This window comes from Gouania willdenowi, chromosome 24, assembly GCF_900634775.1.
Source record: "Gouania willdenowi chromosome 24, fGouWil2.1, whole genome shotgun sequence".
In the NCBI taxonomy this organism is placed as follows: Eukaryota; Metazoa; Chordata; class Actinopteri; order Blenniiformes; family Gobiesocidae; genus Gouania; species Gouania willdenowi.
Window position 1 is genome coordinate 1,734,636 of NC_041066.1, and position 22,692 is coordinate 1,757,327.

At 39.5% G+C, this 22,692-nt stretch overlaps 1 protein-coding gene across 1 annotated transcript in view; it reads right to left on the reverse strand.

The window, feature by feature from the left end:
- slc16a10 (solute carrier family 16 member 10) overlaps nucleotides 1–22,692 on the reverse strand; it is a 41,991-nt gene that overhangs the window by 17,055 nt on the left and 2,244 nt on the right. The window contains exon 2 of the mRNA XM_028439873.1: nucleotides 1,626–1,770. Coding sequence (XP_028295674.1) covers nucleotides 1,626–1,770 — 145 coding nt within the window. The remainder of the gene's footprint in view (nucleotides 1–1,625; nucleotides 1,771–22,692) is intronic.

Consider the following 22,692-nt stretch of genomic DNA (forward strand, 5'->3'; position numbering starts at 1 on the left):
CAAAGTATAAAAGAAAATATATTATTATTCAGTATTATTCTGTTATTTATTCCATCAAATGTAACTTTATTTATTTATTCATAGCCTTTTATTATACAGGTAACAGGTACATAGCTGTTATTTTAGCTTAGCTTTTCAATAAAACACTTGTAAACCTTCTCTATTTGGAGAACAAAATAACACGTTTCCTAATGTTAACTCAATGCCATGTTATTTCTTCCTCCACATGGCCACATGTTGATGTGTTCTGCTTTTTGTACCATTGTACAAAGTCCTGCCGTGCTGAGCACACAAACCATGAGTAGCTGTAGCAGAGGGATCCACTACATTTGAATTACCCAGGGATTGTGACCCCACTACTCTATGTCAGTTACCGTTTGTTTTAGATGCATTGTTTATGTGTTACGGACTTTAAAATAAAGAGGAAGGAGTGGATAACACAAGCAAACCTTTATAATATATAATAAAAAGCCATCAGAACAAACAGGGTGTTGTGTTGTGTTTTTAAAAGCCCTTAGAGAAGTGGTTCCCTAACGTTTTCAGCTGTGCCCCCCTTTGAGGAATGAAAAACTCTCAGAGCCCCATTGCTACAAAATGTAGGAAAAAAAGGCTAAAAAAAAAAAGTGTGACCTTTGTTGAAAAACTAAAAATTTCTTCAAATCTCATTAAAATAACTACTTTTCGAACAGTAATAAAGTGCTTTATTAATAAAGTGCAAAGACAAAAACCTCTCAGGGCACTCCCATCGCAACAATGTTATTTTACTTTAAATTAAATGGAAAGATTAAAAATGCATGACCTTTTTTTTAAAAAATAAAACATTTCAATATTTTTTTTCAAATATCATACAAATTACTATTAATAACTCATACTTTTGGGACAGTAATAAAGCTCTTTATTAATTAAGTGAAAATGATTTCTTTTTCTATTTTTCATGCTTAAGTATCATCAACCTTAAGCTGCTGAAACTTCTTTTTTTAAACAAAATCAAGCAAAAATTGCAATATGAAACTGAATATACCCTAACATGCATGCATGGAAAAATATTACACATTAGCATGCAATTTCTGTTTGTAAACAAGTGGTCATACGTTTCAAAATCTCTCATAATATGACACAATATGTTGGACTTCACCCTCTGAAGTAGAATAAGTTATATGATAAGGAATATCACACATTTCCACAATATATATCCCACCCCTAACCAACAAAACACAAAATAAGAGATTCTTTAAAATGTGTGTTATTATAACTCATCCATTCCTATAATTGTTTTTCATAGAATTCTTAGCAAAATGTTGTAGTTGGAAAAAGGGAGTACATGGATTCAGGAGTAAGAGAAAAGGGGGTACTTGAGCCGAGGTAGAGTGCAGATCATATGGTTGATCTTTTTTTTTTTTTTTTTTTTTTGGGCTCTAGTGGCCTTTATATGACAGTTGCTCAACAGGAAAGGGATCAGAGAGAGCAGGGAATGACACGCAGCAAAGGGTCCCAAGCCGGGAATCGAACCTGGGACCGGCTGCAGGTGAGGAACTACAGCCTCCGTACATGGGGCGGGCGCTCAACCCACTGAGCTACACACCACCCTGTATATGGTTGATCTTTGATTGAAAGTGTGTACTTACGTCACAAAGGAACTGGCCAAGAGGCCAACCAGTCCGACAGCAGCACCACCCACTGCTGTCACTCTGCAGCCAAGCATATCTGTGAAGATGCTGACAATAGGAGAGCAGAAGAAGATCATGCCCATGGAGAGGGAGCCGACCCATGCTGCAGGCACAGAGAAACAAAGAAGACAAGACAAGATTTAGTGAGTCATAAACAGACAAATGTGGAGAAGACTTTTCAGTCCAAATGTTAGATAACTGCAATGTGACACACAGAATGTTACAGTGCACTGTTGTTTCTGTATCTAGTGTTTTACTCATCTTGAAGGAAACCAGGTTACAGACACCTTTTAACCTCACTACATTAAGTAAACACTAAGAACACACACAGGAAGCCACAATCAGGAAGTGTAAAACAGGTCATGGAGAAGTTTGAGTAGTAAGTTCACTTTTACTTTTATAGCCTGAGATCAATATTGAAAAAAAAAAAAGATAAACACAAAATACACAAAAAATATACAAACGATAAATTTATATTGGAAGAAAAATTACAAAACAGGTAATGCAGATTCTTAATTCTGATTGCACGTTTAGATGAGGCAATTTATTGGTTTGGATTAACTATGTATTTAAGATCAACTGAATAGTGACAATGCTTTAGTATACAGGTGTTGGAAACCAGGGCAACTTGTTGGCGAATGGGCGACTGGAACATGGACAAAGGCAGAAAACAGAACTGATGGAATTCTACTATACAAGCAATTCCAGAGCAAGGGCATAGATGCAGGGAATGTGGGACCATTGAAAACTTTAAAACCCACAAACAGAGCGAACCAAGAAACCTACGTATTGTATAAACATTTTGTCACTTTAATCAACACAGCTACTGATCTTTTTTAATCCACTCTTCTAACTGAACCAAAGGTGTAGCTTGAAGTAGTATTTCATTGATTTATTTTTCCTTTTTTATTCAAACTAACAAAGCTAAAAAAATGTTAAAAGTTAACCCCAATTTTTTATGTTTATAGCTACTTGGTAGTGTTTGAAATGAGCAAATGTCTTTAAATAAAAGGTAATTTTAAGTAGAAGACTGGGAACACATGAGTAAATCATTGCTAAACGTAGAAGTAAGTAATGTATCTGTCATTACTGCCACAGTAAATCATTTTAGTACCATGCTAAGTCATGTGAAAATGATTCGATGAAAAAAAGCTTGTGGATGGCACATTGAGATTATATGGGATCTACCGTAGTTTTACGGTCTGACTTTTTTTCTCTCTCGCTTGAGTGCGAATTGGATCCAGATCCAACACTGTTCAAAAACATAATGTTAGTACCATTATCGTTATCTTTTTGCATCTGAACATCTTTATCTTTCTCATGCTGTGTGGACTTCCTACTTCTAAACGTGTGCGCGTGCTAAACATAGAGGAAGTATCGTCATTACTGCTACAGTACATCTTTTTAGTATCATATTAAGTAAAAAAACACTTTACACGATAGAAACACATTGAAATATACTTAGTCACTTGGTGATGTAACAGGTAATGTTGCGGTTTGACTTGTTTTCACTTGATTGTGAAATGGAACTACTGTTGATCCGTACGATGATGGGAATGAAAGTGGGTACCAGGTTTTTTTCTAATCATCATTATAATGTAACACAAACATGAAAAGATATTAAAGGTCGGATGGAAGTCATTGCTCAGGTGAAGGACCAGGCAGCTCATTTGACATAAGGATACGCACAAGTTGTTTGTGTAGCACTGAAACTCAGTCAGATGAAACTTGTGGGAAGAGGTTTAGCGGCCAGAGAGTGTTTTTGCTGCCGGTCTTTAACGTTGGAGCGCAGTGTGTCAGATTTCATGGCAGCCACGGCTGTTATGGCTGCCTCCTTATTTGTGCCAAATCCTTGCCTTACCACATGCAGTCAGAGTATTTTCCACACTCAGGTTTCCTAAAAACATGGATAAGAAGCGCTGAGGGAAAAACACACAGGTACCCTGAAAACACTCATCCAGTCTGCTTTATGTCCCAGTTTTAGGAGCATCTTTTCTACAGCCTACAGTGAATAGACAAAAACATCACCTATCAGCTAAAAATGCTCACAAGCCTTCAAATGACAAATTACACTGTGTGCAACTTGGCTTCAAAAAAGTTCCTATTTTATCACAAAGGTTAGCCTTTGGAAAACTGTTGTTAGGCTGTGTAGAACTGGGAATGAATCATTTCTGTGCATACGAGCAGAAACGAGCCATGGCTGAGTAGTTCGGTGTTGGGAGTGTAAAAATACGTTCAGAAACGTGATGCAGCGATGGACGGATGATAGGTTAACCAATCGTCATTCAGCCTGTAGACCAACGGAACACTGTTGCCTGGTAACAGCTAACACAGGGTTCCTGCAGATCCTTAAAATGTCTTAAAAAGCATTACATTCATTAATCTAAAAAGGCCTTAATTGTCATTAAAATGTCTTAAATCAATGTTTCAAAAGTCTTAATTTTTGACACAAGTATGATTTTATGATTGTAAATAGTTTGACATTTCAAAATAAATGGTAACGTTCATTTAAATGTATAATTATTACAAGACAACGGAACCAACTACAAAACAGTGACGTGGCTGCAGCAGGACTTTCAATAACATGGGGAAATGTAAATTTAACAAACATTTCCTGTCCAATGAAGATTTTTATTGATGATTTTTATTTTTGTTGTTGTTTTATAGATTTCTGCAGTCCTTTTGTGTCTTTTTAGAGTGATTTTGATTATTTCAGTCTTGTGTATTTTATTGTCATTTTGTGTATTTTTGCGTTTACTATATGGGTCCCAGCTGCACGTCTGCACTAGATACTGGAAAAAAATGGAAATTAACCCTATATAATTATTGTGGTTTTTTCTCCCTTCAATTCTGTTTACTGTGAAGTTGGTCTTTAAATTTAATTTCAAATGGCAATGAAAAGTCTTAAAAAGTCTCATTTAATTTGACTGAAGCTGTAGGAACCCTGTATCAGGAATCAACAAATGTGCATCATATCCTGACCAAAATGGCGGCTCCCCATAGTTTATGCCCCAAGGGATGAAATCTTTCTAAAAAGTCCTTTTAATCAACAAAGTGGTGACATATTGTTGTGATAGTGCAGTGCATTTACAGATTTGATAAATTTCCTGATACAGCTCATTTTGACCACTTATGTAGACTGAAGGCATATGAAGACATACCAGTCATGCAGTGAGCGGCACTGGAAACAATTTGGGAGCTCATACTGACCCACAGGTCACACTGTGACCTATTTAGTTTCTGACCGCTGTAATTCCCAACATGGGTTTCCCTGTCAAAGCCTCTTTAAAATGTCTTTCAGGCACCAGCCAATCAGAACAAGGCATGTTTGTGGGGATATCACCCTGCTTTAAGCTACATAATGTAATAAAGGCCAGTGTAAAAGAGGGACAAAGGATCCCTTAAAGACGACAGGAAATTGCTGCTGTGTTCTGCTGTCTGTCTTGATTTAAACATAGTTACACATCAGACAACATTCTGGATGGAAAAATGTAATATTCGGCCTCCCTCTGTCCTGGTGACCTGCACAGCTCACCTCCAGTCCACAGCAGACACTGACAGCAGGCAGATATGCCCGGAGTCATTTGTCTGCTTTTCTCTTAGAGGAGCCTCTGCCTTGAACTCACTGACCCCATGATGATGATACATGGACCTACAGCAGAGAACATGAGCACCGAGCGAGAGGAAGGCACAGAACAGCCAATGGAAAGGGCAGGTCACAGTCCTCTTGACCCACAATAAGTCTTCAAAGCAACCAGTGGCATGCTGGTTCCTCTACTTGATGACAGTAACTAGATAAAATATGATGTGATTTTGATTTCTTTAGATGATTCTACATTCTTATTATCGGCTGATTTTAAGGGCTTAATTTTTGGTCGTTTTCAGTGGTGTGAGAACAACCTCTGAGTAGGACCACAGAATACATTGGCTGTGTTGGAAACGTCATAGCAACCTACTACTCATACTAATTATGACTTCAAAATGAGTATGTAGCGCGATCACATTAGATTTGAGATTTGACATTTTTAAGTATGCACGGTGGGCACACTAGTCATACTCAACCACCCCATGATGCATTGCGAGCTGAAAACAAAATGGTCCTGGGACCAGCTTAAAGCTAAAAATCAAACATCTACTTTTCAAAACAAAAGCATTTATTCTAGTCTTCCATTAGTTTTTTTTGACACTTTTGTAAATAGGGCTCTTGTTTTGAAGTTAACCGGAAGTTTTGTCAGTAGCACAATGGAGGGTCTCTGAAATTTTCAGAAATGTGGGAATTAAATGTGTATAGATGAGTTATATAGATGAAATGACCACATGTTGATATTCTACTTGGTCACTTTCTCACTTAAAAAGCATCCAGAACTTTCAAAAGTGGAGAATCAAAAGAGATATTTAGCCTCAGTGTGCTTCAGGTTTTTGTCGCTGTAGGTTCCAAATGCATCTTGGGAAACTTGGAAGTATACTTCAGTGGGAACACTCATCATCCTAACATACTAATAGTATATATATAATATACATATAGTTGGCAGTATATACTCATTGAGGTTCCAGTGCATAGTACGTAGTGTGCCATTTCCAACACAGCCATTATCTCTGCAGTACTATATTTGCACTTGAGCTTAATCACCATGTAGGCTAACTGTTCCAACTGTCAGGTTTGAACACTGTTTACATTGTCTATTTACTTTGAGTTAACATTAAAGCTGTGTACCTCCCTGTTTGATAACTCTTTTGCTGTGGGCTTGGAGTCACTTACAAAGTGTAAACATACAATTTCCTTTTACAAACACTTTTTGCACACCTAACAAGTTACCTTTAATAAAAATTGGATAGGAACATAATGACTATATGCTCAAATTAACATTATTTTAATGCTGACGCAGAAAAGGTTTTAATAAATCAATTTGTATTTTTAATTACTGATATGTAATATGGACTTAATACCATATATAAAAACCATGTTTATTATTTGATGTGAGGGTAGTTGCTAAAGCAGACACACGTAACTTGCGGCCCAGGAGCCCTTGCTAAATTGAACAGCCATTTAAATAATCGCACAAAATAATAATAATAATAAAGAAAAAGCAACAAAGAAACAACAAAAAATTCAAAAACACACAAAACAGAACAATAACACATATTTTGAGAAAAAATTAAACTAAGCAAAAACTGAAATCACTACAAACTCAGCAAGAAGGTCCTGGGTTCAAGCCCTGGACACTTGAGTCTTTTCTGTGTGGAATATGGATTTTCCCCCATCCTGGTGTGGGATTTCTCCAGATGCTCTGGTTTCCTTCCACAATCTAATAACACGACTGTTAGGATGGTGTGTGTGTGTGTGTGTGTTGGACTGGCGCCCTGTCCAGGGTGTACCGCCATATAGCACCAAAAAAAAGCTGACAGACCACAATGAAATGGATGGATGGACTCCTGGATAATGAGACTTGCATCAGACAATGACAATTTTGTAGCCCCAGTTGCCAATCTTTATGCTAGACTATATTACATACAAACTGCTACTGATACGTGTGTGATGTTAAAGGGGCAGAATTATGAAAAATTCACTTTATAATGGTTTTGCTACAGTGATATACATTCCTTTTTCATTCAGAGGGCCAAAGTTGAAAAAGTTCTGTTTCCTCCCTCCCTTGTTATTTCACATTTTGTAAAAAGTCAGCTCCAAATTGGCAACTTGGATTTTTGCCTTTTTATGACTCATAAGGGAGAAACTCCTCCTCCTGACAATCCTGGCTCTGCTTACCCAACATAAGAATGTAAGCTCCTCCCTCTCAAACTACCTCACATGTAAAACAACTCCTAACATAGAAAAGGCAGGTTGATATGACAGTTTATATATTTACGTTCAGTATATAGATAATCCAGTATATAGCTAAACCGAAGAGCGCTCACAACAGTTTCACTTTTAGTAGCCGTTATACCACCTTGTATCACCTTTATGGGATGATCTGATGTGTTTGGGAAAATAAACCTCAAATACTACATTGTTGGGGTTCTTAGAACAAAGGAAGATGTATGAAAAATAGCATAATACTGGACCGTTAATGTAAATTAGGGGATATTAATAATGGATATTGGTCTGATATTAGCAAAAAAACTTCAAAAAGGAGTATTAGACTATATCGGCCACTATAAGCACTCCGATACAAACAGTCCATTCCAGACTTTACTCCAGCACTTCTAATAAATGAGTCAGTTTTTCTCATACCTACTGTTGCTGACTATAATATCCCTTGATCAATTATCTTCTAAATTACATTCCACATTACAAAATAAGTAACAAAAGTATGTATGATCTGCGCTTGTATCAGATCAATATCAGTATTTGCCAATACGAAAGGTTGCAAATCAGTATTGTATGAAATTAAAAAAGTTGTATTGAGACATCCATTACATATTTCTCATACAAGTGATTTGTAAAGATATGAGCGCAGCCACAAGGATCTGCTTGGAGATACATGGATAATGGATTAGGCCAGGATAATTAAAGTGTTGTCCTGAATGAGTTTAGGCAGAATATTTTAATAAAGACACATAATCTTATAGAGCTTAAAGGACTACTGTTTTTGTCAATTTTTTTTATAAAACCTACAAAGATTTATTTTTCAAAAAAAATCATAACATTTTTACAAGTAGCATTACTAACAATAAGTTGTTAAATAATCAGACGGTTAATGTAAGTAAATGGAAGATGGTAAAGTAAAGAATTGACTAGTGCACTTCTCCCAACAATGTCAATTTGCAATCATTACTGTCAAGATATCATGGAGCATTAGGTTAGTTACATAATATAATAAAGTCTATTGACCAATGTTGATTAATCAGTGATAGCCTGATTAATCTAATACATGAGGGTAATAATTAAAATAATCATTAATTCCTTATGTCTCAGAAAAGCCAAGTGAGCGGCCTAGTCAGATGTGTGTATAAAAAGTGAATTTATTGAGAAATATATCATTAGAAAGTACACATTAAGGAATTTTATGTTTAGTCTTATTATCAAGAATAAATGTATTAAGTCACTTACAACTCCAACAATGACACATAACTTTCTTGAAAGCCATTTGGAGCTGTTGCTATGATAGGCCAATAGAAGGTGATGTGTTTGTTTGCTGAGTGAAGGAGGTGGTGAAAAAATGATTCTTCCTGTGAGTCCTGTGCATGTTCTTCTAAAATAGATATAACGTAACAACTGACAGCACAGCCCTCTGCTTATAGCCCAGGCTGTGTCGCATCTTCTAAGTGGTGGATGCCCTAAAATGGGGGAAGGGGGTGGACCTCTCAGAATTCACTCTATGGTTGAAACTAGCAATGTGGTAGGTGAAAGTAATGGAGGTGAAAGTAATGAATTACAAGTAATCACATTACTGTAATTGACTTGCCTTTATGGGTACTTGTACTTTTTTGAGAATATTTCTGAATCAGTAATTTTGTTTTGTGCTTTTCTCTTTGCATTTGCCCCACCCATTTTGTGATCCGCCTACTTTACATACTCATCAGAGTTAAACGCACTAAATGGATTGTGGGCGCATTATTGTGATGCGCTGAACACGTCCAGTCCTCATTTCCTCAAATTAGTTTTTTATTTTTTTGTCAAAACACTACGACTAAAACTAAGTCAAGAATGCAACACTTCTCCAGATCAAAAAATATTTGGTGAGAAGTGAGTAAGAAGTAAAAACAAACACTTGGGTTCTCAGGAATCCATGTTTATGTATCATTCTTTTGAAATGCGAAAAAATGCCTAACTAGTCTTTTACTATGGTCTACTGCCGGTGGTCATTCATATATGTCAATGTATATTAGTCCCGCCTTCCTCCTATAGACCCTTATACAAATAGAAAATTGCACCGCGATCACCCAGCCAATAGGCTTCGACTTCTGGTAGCGGAGACTGTCAATCAAAGTGAATGTGTGTGCGTAAACTGTGCATGGAAACAAGGCCGCTCGTCACAATAGCAAACAGTTATCGCTCTGAGCAGCGTAGAATCATGGAGGAGCGCTTCGTAACTCCAAAGCTTCTAAAAAAAAAACTAAGGAAAAGTCCGGGTACAAAGCTTGCGGATAAACGTCTTCATGACCCCAACAGAATTGATCTCAGAGCTGCTTTTAAAAGGATTCTGAACGAACCAGAATTTGGCGACATTTCTTATGGACAGGTATTAAACATGTTTTAATCAAACTACCATAAGTGTTTTATTACTGAAAACCATACTACACGTGAGTTGGTGTGTTAAACATTGTTGTTATGTTCCGCTATGCGCATGCACAAAAGTAGAGGCGTGGCTTCTGGTAGATTGGCAGAGGCAGGGGGAGGAAGGGACAGCTAGATGTTCGCTTTTGAATTTTCTCTCTCTCTTTTCATCCTCCGGATAATGGCTTTAATGCTTTATGATGGGTTGTTTTTCAGGGACTTGTTCAGCTATCCACCAGAGGCATCAATTTCCTAGAAACGTAGAAAGGTCGCTGATTTCAAACACAGACGTTTGCGTGTTGTTCATATAAAACACTCTAGGACTTGCCTGTGTCAGCATGCCCTTACTAAACACTGAAGCTATTTCTCACAGCTGCAGCACCATGATAAATGAAACCCCGTGCTAGCTATGGTTGTGGATAAAACCTGACTTCAGTCACAAAACACCCAGTCATAACCTGAATGGGGGCCGCTCGGTACTGAAGCGCCACATCTGGGTCTGGGTGAACCCTATAGCATCTCTGCCATTACTCTGTGTTTGAGTCCCAGCATCTGGAAGGCATTTGTTGCTGGCTGCTTCATTAAAGGCAGTCAGAAATGCATCCCAGGCTCCATCTGTGCGCTTTTTGACTAATTTATGACTCAGCATAAAACAGAGGAAGAACCCGACCTATGAAGGCTTGTACTGGTGGATCCATGGTGTTGGAGGGGTGGTATGTTGGGGCTGGCTGGTGATAGGGGGAACTACTCCTCCACCCACTTTTTGAACACATGGTATAGAGGTGGCCACAAGATGTAGGGATCAACCCCTGATTGGCTCTTATTCTGCACCAGAATTGCTGGTTTGACTGGTATCTGACCATGATAAAGTTAGACCAGCTGCTTCGTCAACACTAAATGTGACACATTTTTGTAGTTGGTCCAAATGACAGCACGTGTACTTTATTTATCAGTTAAAGAATAACTTATCAAGCAAAACCGAAATCTTGGACACTTTTTTTCCACCCAGCACTATGGTAATGCCAAAAAAGAGAGTGAAAGCTAATAGGACACACACACAATGGTTTCAACCATCGTCATGGTAACAAAGCAGACATACAAATCTGATTAACAGCCATGTGGCATTGTCTGTGATGTATGATGTATTTAATCAGCAAACCACATTTCCTGTCAGTCTGCATAGAGTTTAATTAAATCACACAATGTGGAAGCCCTTCCTGAGCCTTCCAATAACGCTTCCACTTAGTTCAATTATTATTTGTAGTCAACGTGTGACAAAAACAATGAATGAAATGTCATTTTTACTAAATGCTGCTGATTTAGTGACATCATAAAGGCAGCCGATGCCTGACACCATGGCCTCCACTGTCCTTTTACTCTGTGTCCTCCTACCATGATGATGCATGCCACGTGCAGCTAGGTCAACAATTGCCTCTGAAGTGGTTCTCTAGATAGATTTCAATATGTTTACCTGCTCCAAACGTTATCTGTCAACAACCTTCACCTTCTCTCAGACGCCTGAGATCAAAAGACCTGTCAAAGATTCACCAGTAACCCAGTCTATTGCTATTCACTTCACTAATATCTTCAAATGTTTTGATGCGATAAAACTCACAGGACAAGCATATCAATTTATGTGATATTCTTCGTTTAACAAGCTTTTTGTTTGGTCTTGAAGTCAGTTCTATGGGAATTTTTAAAGTGAAAACCCACTACAATACTTTTTCTTTAAGTGCGGGATGTGAAAAGTGTATCAGATTTTCCATTACTGTGAGGTGTACTTAAATGCATCACTGTGTGCTGCAGAAACTTCTGTTTTTGTATCTGCTAAAGGAACTAAAACTAAAAGTTACCAGATAATACGTGTTTACCATGTTTACCAATAAATCAGTGTGACAATAGTACAACCTGTGTCTACATTTTCATTGATAGAATTTAGTGAGGCACGATATAATCAGCCCCTTATCAGTATCGGCCGATATCAGCTTTAAAATGAAGCATCGAATATCAGCTATTTCATTGCTATATCGGTTCCATATTTCAAATTCCTTCCATAGACATCATATACATAGATGTCTCATCGCCCGTGGAGAGGCGTGACTAAGACTGTGTGTTTGACTTCAGGAGTGCTGGTTAATCAACGGAGGTAAGACAAAATAAACAAACTCAAAGAAGAATTATTCACTGAATTTACTGATTTCCAAATGTTTAGATTTGTTTCCTCTTATATAGCTGTGACAAAGAATGCTTGGATCTTATAAAAATGCAGATTTTACTGCTCAAATACAAAATGTAAACTTCTTTAATGTTTTACAGAATGTAAGTTGAAGTATTTTACTTATTTTGCACAAGGAATGATACTGATGTTACTTCATTTTCAGCTTAGTCTTATCTCTGTGTTTTGGGCCAACACGATAAAGAGTGAGCAGAATAATTCAGGATGTTAATTCCACTACATAAACTACCAGTACATGATCTCTGCAATTAGATGTGAGGAACAAAATGTCGATATCGACATTGGTTATCGGCCAAATGAGCAGTATTATATCGGCAAATTTGCCAAAAATCTAATATTGTGCATCATTAACAGAAATGCCAAACAAAACTGTGAATATACAGTTGACCACCTTCACATTCCTTAGATATAACACATTTTCAAAATGGACAGGTACAAATGTGAATGAATTGAGATAGCAGAGTACATTCTTACCTACGGTAAGGCCATCTATTGCCCAAGACTTTACATGGAAGATGTTAGATTTGATAAGATGAGGTTGGAGCTCAATCTGCCTCGGAAGCACACCAAGGTGATTATTTTATGTAATTGTGTGGGAAAAAAATTTGATGAGTTCACATCTGAATTTCAACAAGCGGTAGCTTGTTACAACCTTCCTTGAACAGATAGCAAACCTTGTGGGATATTGATTGATAACTTGCCAGTGGCAAGTGATAATATTGAGCCCTGACAAACCAAATCATCCTGATGGGATCTCACATCTGTTCACTGAATAACTGCTGTTAAAGTATTGTAACACAGCTGTGCGCGGGCGTAAACATCTGTCTACTATTTGTCTCCAGGTTATACCAACAAAACAGAAGAATCAAGGACTCCAAACTATATTTGGTTCAAAGGTCTCTTGCAGGTCTGACCCCAGACAACAGGCAAGTGGCTTTTGTGGCACGAGAATAACTCCATCCGACATTCCCACAGGAAAAGAACTGAGGCCAGTGACAAATGCTAAGTCACAGCTGAGGCCAGTCTGAGGAGCAGAAGACTCTTTTTGCTCCAGCACTAGGCTGGGAAAAGTAGAGGGAAAGCTGAGAGTAGTGTAGTGGGCAAGTTGATGACCTTAAAGAGGAGCAGCTTCAGTGACAGGACACACACACACACACAGGAACATCCTTCTACACTAGAATAGACAGAGTCTTTTTAAGACAGTCAATCCACTCTTTACATTCCCAGATAGAAAAATTCTTTTGGTCTATATCTGGCCCAGTGACATTTGGGCACTCTGCTACTGTTTGCCAAAACCTGGCCACAACCAAGGCAGATTTGTGCCAAGGATAGACCAAATAGACATGGTACGTTATAGATGGGCCACTTTTGGCTCACGTCCAGATTTGTTGATGCTAATTTGCCATAATTCAGCCAAAACTGCCCATATCTGCAGCATCAAATGTGGGCCAATTTTGGCTCACATTTATTATGTACGGGTTAAAAGAACACAAAAAGTCCCAGTCTGTTGCAAGATGTGGCTCACATCCATATTTTATCTGGGATGAAATGCAATAAACATCACAATTCTGCATCCCAGAAGTAGGAAGGAAGGAAAAAAACTGTTTCAATTTTCTTCTCAAAATTAGTTGACTGTTCTGGTGAAACGACGGTTGTACAGAAACTTCATCAGTGTCACCCACGACATATTTACTTCCATAAACAGTGCGTACCTGCGTGATCAAGTATTATCTCAGGACCTGTTTTGCACATGTGGGTCACTTGAGTTCATACTATAAAGTGAGAGAAGTCACATTTAATGTTGAATGTGGCTGTTTTCCAATACACAGCCACATCCAAAGTGGTTTCTCTTCTGCCGAATCCCACCATTTTTAAACATATAGCCCACCCCTAACTGAATGTCTAGCAAACAGAATAAGTAATATGTCAAATTTTGTTCAAAACCTCTTTCAAACTCTCGCTACGTAATCACACGGCTGCGCAAGATTTTATGAAAAAACAAAATGGGAATAACTAGATGACATGGACAATGGCCTCAGTAGCCTGAATAAAAAAAAAAAACACTCAAACATCACTAAAATGTTTTTAAGCTTTCACGAGGAGGTATTTCAGGCGTTTCGCAAAACCTCTACGGAAAAACACTTTTTCCGCAAATACACGTCACAGGACATGACATACCTGGTCACATTACCACTTCTCTCTGAGAAAAAATGATGCGGTACGTGTGGACAGAAGAGGAGACAGGACATTTTTTAGCATTATTACTGTCACATCAGATAAGAACAAAGGAATACAGAATGTTATAAGGAGGTTTGGAGTGTCCATATGCCTGCAGCAAAGTCTCATGGGATGAGATTTCTCTTGCCCAAAACAAAGTTCAATGGAAATGGAAAGTGCAATTATACTTTGTCAACATTTAGAAATATTGCTATTATTTTTGCAAAAATCTGCAATGGAAGCTTCTTACATGTTTTGGGATCATATCACACATTTCAATGGTGTAGCAAACAGATTTCTTACGACATACGCTCACGTGATTTTAGCGTAACCCTCCCAGCTTCTTTAAGTCATCTTAAGCATGTAAATATGAAATTAATATAAATTAATATAACCTGATTAATCCTATATACTGTTGCATGTTTAATAGGATTTCAGGTAGTTTAAAAGACTAAATTTGTAGTTTAATAGTAAATTCATCCAAACAGGGACTATAACAGAAATGGTAATGAGTAAACTGATGTGGAAATGGGTAAACAGACAAGTTGAGCAACTGCATATCATTAAACAACCAGAAGAGAAGTTTGAAATTATGTGAACTTCCTGTAACTTGAAGTAGTAAAGTATAGAGCAGGTGCTTGCTAATTCATTTTGAATCCCATAATGTCCATCAATAATCCCCAAAACAAAGGAAGGAATTTCATATTGCCTCCCAATGATCTACATGCATCTTTAAAGCCACACATGCACTACAAAACTGATTCTCAAACACATTTCACTTACTTATTTCAAACATTGACAATTGGGGGTTTGTGTTTTTCTTGCCAACAAACTCTAAAGTGTTTTCTTAACAATACAGTTAGGATGGTTAAGCATGTTTGACAGCATGTGGGGCTGAATATGAGAAAGAGCATGTTGCAACAAGTGAATGGTATGTCAGTATGTTTACATACTCCGGTGGCTCATTACTTTGCGACTGCTCACATTTATTACTCACCTCCAAATGCTTCACTTCACAAACCTCTATATTTTAAATGGCTGAGTGTTCTCATTTTCTTTGTGACTGTGCTGTTCAAACAAAAATAAATTTGTTAAATTTGTTTGTAATGAAGTGCTTGGGATCGCTACCTGTTGGATCAGAGATGAGCAACTTTTATCAAAGCAAGGGCCACACAAAAATGACAAAATGTAATTTCCTGATACGAGGGCCACATTATCATCAAGTCAGAACAAAAGGTTTGTGTGTTTTTGTTGTGTCTGGAGTAAATTTGAGTACTTTTGATTATATTGTGTCTAATTTAATTTTGTGTATACAGGTATTTGTAGTTGTCTTGTGTTTTAGTAGTTAATTTGTGTATTTTTGTCATTTTGTTGTATTGTTTTGTGTGTTTCTCTGTTATGTTTGTGTCCCTCGTATGTATTTTTGGAGTAATTCTGTGTGTTTTTGTGATCATTCCCGTTTTTTTTTTTTATTTAATGTTTTACATATTTTTCTCTCACTTTGTATGTTTGAGTTGTTGTTTTGTGGTTTGTTTGGTTTTTGGAGTCATTTTGTGCATTTACTTTAGGGGGTCGCACAAAACTAGGGCGGGGGCCGTCAGTTGCCCATGTCTGTGCTAGATTGTGAGTTCATGGTTGTTTTCGGATAGGAGCAAAAAAAAAGTACGAGCAGATATTCCAAACAATTTTATGTTCATGAGGTGATATTGTTGGCCTGGGTCTGGATCCTCACACATTTTATTGTGCTCTTTTATATTTATTTTCAGTTGAAATTAAAGTCAATTGTGATGTTCTGACATCTGACTATTGGTTTGGTTTCCTTTCTTCCAAATTTTCCTCTACAACTGTTATTCAGTTACCTCATGTACGTACATTAAAAAAAATTGTCTCTGAAACCTAAAACAACATGTACAATGTGAGTATTTGAGAAAGAATTGTAAAGGTACAACGCAAGGCTTCTCTCACAGAATTAAAAATACCTATATGGAAAGGAAGTAGCACCAGGATGATAATGAATGATGTTATCGGGCCTTCATTCTGCCTCTTTCACCACCACTTGTGGCATTTCCTCGCCATTCATCAGCCCAGCACTCAGAAAAAGAATAGCATGTCTTCATAGGAGCAGCACTTCATGCTAGCTAGTTGGGAACAAGTAAACCAGTTTGAGGAAAAACTCATGAATGGGTGTTCACGTCAGAAGTCTGACAGAAGCACTGGTGGGAAAGTAGAGTCGCAAAGGTTTCTGTCATCTACAGCAGGAACACTGCTGGTGGTAGAGGAGGAAATGAACTCTTGGCTTTGTGCACACCACCAGGCACATGTAAACGTTTTATGATTATGACAGGTTACAAACTTAAACCTGTGAAATAATTCTTGTACGTTATTTACTCTATAAGTGAGAGAAGTTACACAATTCCACAATCCTCTGAAACACACCGACATCTGTGGATGATGTCAGCGCTGGTTAAGTCCACAAACTGCAAGCCTGAGGCAAAAAAAGGGAAAAAGACTTGGGGTAGTCAAGTTCAAACGAAGCAAGGACTGCAGAGCTCTGTAGCCTCCTCTTTAACGCACCAATCTGCTCCTGACGTAACAACTTCAAACTCAAAATGGAAACATCTGCTGTATTTAGAAGAAACAGAGGAGCAAACAATAGCTACAGTACAGGAGAACTTTGTTAGTCAATACTAAAAATGGTCAAACACTAAAAAGCAGGACAAATCCTCAACTCCATAATGACAGTCTTTGCACCCCCTGAACAAATACTCAAACCAAAGGACAAAGTGAGCTCAGGTAAAACATTATTTGAAGTAAGCTTTGCTAGTACGAATGACAGGTGATTTAGAAGTTGCATGTGCAATAAATACAATAAATAAAAAGCACTTTAAATGCACGCCTGTGGCGATCGACATGGCTGAAAAACTGTGATGTAGTGATTACATTAAGATGTGCTCCATTCACGACAACAAGAAGACATAGTCATCAACATCCCCTGCCAGATTGGTTGTCATAATAACTCACAACCTTTTCCTAAGAATTTTACATCAAAGGACTTAGATGTATACATAAGCAAATATTATCACATCAGAATCTAAAATTACTATTTTAAACGGTTTCTAAGAAAAGCTGTCCCCTTTGAAGATACCTCGAGCAGAGTAAAGAAAAAGAGAACAAAGGCAATAACACCGCACAAAATAATTACGAACTTGTCATTTTCGAACTCCATCAAGGTATTGATACCATGAAGCCACACACCGGATTTGGTTATCCTATCTTAATCGGTTTCTGAGAAAAGCTGTCCCATGGACGAACGGACGGGGCTCAAACCTATATCCCCTTTCCAAACTTTGTGGCGGGAGATAATACTAGAGCTGGGACAATAAGTGTTTGTCCCTATTCAATTTAATCATGATTCTTGGATGCCGATTCTATATATATTGCGTTTCTGATTTATTGCGACTCTACAAGAATTTCAATTTGATAGTAACGATTACATGCACTTTTGGATCATTTCTAACTTGACCAAAACAGAGTGTTGTATGACACGAGCAAACACTACGATCAGCACACACGCTTGTCTGGAAACGGACCAATTTGCCGTGGGAAGAGTGCCATCGAGCTAGTGGAACCGGAGGCTTGCCTCTGCGGGTTTTACTCCACTTATTTTCTTGTGCCCAAAAAAGAGGGCGGATTTCGCGCAATCCTAGACTTGAGGAGGTTGAACTGGTTTCTGAAAGTTCTCCCCTTCCATATGCTGCGTGTAGCAGATGTCCTTCGGACTGTCTCAGCAGGAGACTGGCTGGTGACGGTGGATCTGAAAGATGCTTACTTTCATGTTCCCATTGCCCCTCATCACAGACCGTTCCTTTGTTTCATGTTCATGGACATGGTTTATCAGTTCAGGGTTCTGTCGTTTGGGCTATCCCTGGCCCCTCGAATATTTACCCGGTGTGTGGCAGCTGCTCTGTCACCGTTACAGGCCAGCGGAGTTTCAATACTCCCCGATCTGGACGACTGGCTCGTCATTTCCCCGACTCGGGCAGGTGTTGAGGGACACTACTGCTCTTTTCAGTCACATAGGCAATCTAGGCCTCAAGGTGAATTATGCCAAGAGCAACCTCGTACCCAGCCAGTTGGTGAGGTACTTGGGGCTTGTGCTGGATTCATCAGTAATGCGGGCCTCCCTCTCTCCAGAGCGAGTCTCCGCCATCCTAGGCCTTCTACGGCGTTTCCAGCATGGCGCCTCTCTTATGGGTTGGGGTGCTGTGTGGCAGTCCAGGACTGTCAGGGGCCTGTGCACCACATTAACCACCAGGGCGGCACCAGATCTCTGATGTGTCTGAGGGTGGCACACCGGCTCCTCATGTGGGCTTACCCCAACTTCCTGAGCCTCCGGGCAATGCATGTTCCTGGCCTCGGGAACACTGCCGCGGATCTCCTCTCCCATCAGAAGCCTCCATCCGGGGAGTGGAGACTTCACCCAGAGGTGGTGGCTGTGATATGGGCCACGTTTGGCAGAGCAGCAGTGGACCTATTTGCCTCAGAGGCGACGACTCACTGCCCTCTCTGGTTCTCTCTGAGAGAAGAGACCAGCCCCCTCAGGCGGGACGCCCTGGCGCATACCTGGCCAGACGGCCTACTTTATGCATTTCCTCCACTCTCCCTCATACCAGCAACGCTTCACAGGGCCCAGCAGGGTGGTATCCGCCTGCTTCTGGTCGCTCCATGCTGGCCAGGAAGACCATGGTTCCCACTGTTGCTCAAACTCCTGCGGGGGACACCGTGGCGTCTTCCGGAGAGGAAAGACCTCCTGTCTCAGGTCAACGGCCGCATATGGCACCCAAGTCCGGGTCGTTTGAGGCTGTTCTTGTGGCCCCTACAGTCGTGGACCCACTTTTGGCGTCCTGCGATAGGGCGGTTGCCCACACAATTTAGAACTGTCGAGCACCATCCACCAGGGCGCTATACGCTAACAGGTGGAGGCTATTTGTGGAGTGGTGTCACAGTCACAACGAGGTGCCGGGAACATGTTCAGTGGTGGTATTACTGCGTTTCCTGTAGGGATGTAACGATTCACTCAACTCCCGATACGATTCGATTCACGATACTGGGTTCACGATACGATTCTCTCACGATTTATTTTACATAATGGGACTGTAGACAAATTTTTTTTTTGGGAAAAAAACTAGAAAATGCTGTAGTATTTTCCTTTTATTTTTCATTGTCAAAAGAATTCCTTGATAAACTATTCAAAACAATGCAATTTAACTAAATATAAATCTTGAATGAAATAAATAAAGGAATAATACAAATGAAAATGAAGCCTATTAATTTAAATTCTGGTTCAATAATAAACAATGCAAAACTGCATAATAGTTCTTTTTCTTTTAAAAGTGCAACTTAAACGTATTTTGTGCCTTAACAATTGGACTTTTACGTCATATTTGTTTGGACCAGCAGAGGGCGCTGGTAACAGAGTGGTCGGTTGGCATGCAGTGAAGAAGAGAAGCTATTCTAGCAGACAGAGCTAATAGAAAAGCGTGACTTTTACAGATATTCAAGTAATATTACAGATATTCTTTCGGTGCTAAAGGGGTAATGAATCATTTATTAACATATTTAAGAGTAGAAGGCGGCCAGAAAGAAAGTATTAGCAGACTCCGCCCGCCGCCTACAATTGTGGTTAAAAAAGGTACTGCGATTCAATTTTCAGAAAATCGATATCAACCGTGATACCTATGAATCGATTTTTAACTGCTTTACGATTAATCGTTATGTCCCTAGTTTCCTGCAGTCAGTTTTTGACAAAAACAGGACTACTTCCACCCTCAGGGTGTATGTGGCTGCTATCTCGGCCAATCATACAAAGGTGGATGGCCAGACAGTGGGATCACATTATCTGGTCTAGCAGTTTTTGAAAGGGACTCAGAAACTCAGACCACGTCGGGTCTATGGGTCGCCATCATGGGACTTGCAAGTTGTCCTTCAGTCCCTTTCCCAGCCGCCCTTTGAGCCGCTGGGACACACTGATTTGAAGTGGCTGTCTCTCAAGACGGCCTTTCTTCTTGCTGTGGTAACGGCGAAACGTGTGGGGAAACTGCATGCTCTGTCAGTGAGCCAGGCATGTCTCCGCTGGAAGGCTAATGGCTCTGGGGTGAGTCTCAGGCCAAATCCTTCGTTTTTGCCCAAGTGGCTGCCCCCTCATCATGTGAACCAGCCTATCGAGTTGGCTGCCTTCAGTCCTCCGGGCTCCTCTGGGGGGAATGGCGAGCCATCAACACTGTTGTGCCCACGTGCGGGCGCTTAAGGCCTATATGGAGGTGACAGCTAGCCTACAAACGACAGACTGCCTTTTCGTCTGCCATGGAGGCTGTGGAAAGGGGACCGCCCTTTCTAAACAGAGACTCTCTTACTGGGTAGTGGAGGTCATTCAGTATGCCTATAGTGCACTGAACATCCCGATGTCTCAGGGCATAAAGTGCCATTCTACTAGAGGCATGGCCGCGTCATGGGCCGCCTTGAGGGGCGTTCCCCTGCAGGACATCTGTGCTGCAGCTACCTGGTCCTCATCATGCACCTTTGGACGTTTCTACAGGGTGATCGTTGCTGGTGTCCAGCCTATGGCAATGGCCGTGCTGTCCACAGCTTCAGGCCTTGAGTAGGTGAGGATTCTTTCGTGACCTTTCTGGTATAAGTCATCCAGTGCTTGAAGCACCGCCTCTGGCGGTCAGTAAGGATGAAATAGAACGAGAGTTACGTATGTAACTACGGTTCTATGAATCCTGGATGACTGCCAGAGCATCCTGTCACTCAGGATCCTTGTGTCCTCGCAAGAAGATTTTGACAGGAACAGATCACCTGATGACACCGGTAGATATAGACTCTCTGCGTCATCCAGGGGTCACAGGTGACTTTGTTGATATAATTACTCGACCTGCGCATGCGCGAGATGGAACATCCAGTGCTTTAAGCACCGGCTCTGGCGGTCATCCAGGATTCATAGAACCGTAGTTACATACGTAACTCTCGTTTTATTGAGAGAACATATTTACTGGTAATCTGACTGAAGTCAAAACTGAAGTTGAATCATACACTTTTGGAGAAGATTTACAAGCCATAGTTCCAAACAACAAGTAAGTCAGTTGGTCTGACATTTATTTAAACTGCACATGAAATTGTACTAAACTACATGTAGCCTTAACCTACGGCGACAAATGCAGACCTGGTGAAAAAGAAAAAAAAAAATCTATTCTGGTAAAAAATATTGATATTTATTATCGTCACATAAAAACTGCAAAATATTGTGAATCTATATTTATTTTCTCACAGAATATATTTCCGCACTACTTCACAGGTACATCTTAGGCCAGTGGTGGGGGGTCGGTGGTCAAAGCAGTGGACCAATAGCTTAGTGGTTAAAGCAGTCAAGCAGTAAATGGAAGCATGTTGGATCAAGTTTCCTGATCATCACTGCTTTGGCTCCTTGAAAAAGACCTTAGGGCGTGTCACTTTGACCCTATCCCTGAAGTGGAAGTCCCTAAGGGGAACCAGTGTAAGTAGAGACAAGAATTTTACTGTCAAATGAATCCCTCCATGTATTTATTTACTTAGCATTACAAAATTCTACTTAGTGTTCTTAATCCAGCACATGCTGCATTCTTTTGGTCATAAAGATGGTTTTGTCAAATATGGGATTCCATTGGTATTGTTTATTTTGGATTCAAAGACTACTTTTAGAATGATGAATGAAGCACAACTACTACAAACACGGTGAAATATATGCCTAATGTAAATAAAGTCCAGCGTGTGGTGAAGTATATTTGGGTTAAATGAATAACAGCACATGTTGAGTTCTCTATTCTTAGTTTTTCGGGGAAACCTCCAAATATGAGTGGACATCCTGGACCAACCAGGTGCAGCGTTAAAGGGGTTCAAAGCACACAGTCCTTTAAAGTCAGACCCAAACTTAACATGCCAAGTAGAATCTGATGAACTTAACATTTACTCTGTCCCTCAAGTACCCCCTGTAGTGCCATTGCGTACCCATAAGGGTGCACGTAACTTCCTTTGAGAAACACTACTCTAGGACACTTCAGCAGACTGATTAAGTCAGGCATCAAACTATAAATATTCCTACAACAGGAAGTTTTACATGAACAACTTTGTGCAGCTTGCCATGCAGCCCACGCTCTCTCCCTGTCCATATGCTTCCCTTATATAAAAGTATGTACTGTAGTGCTTCACTAAGGCTGGAGAAAAGAAAAACTTAAACACACATTGTGATTCAACACTATGTCACATTCCAGAAAAAATAACCATCTGATCTGTGGTTGGGAATGATGGGAATGATTCTTTAC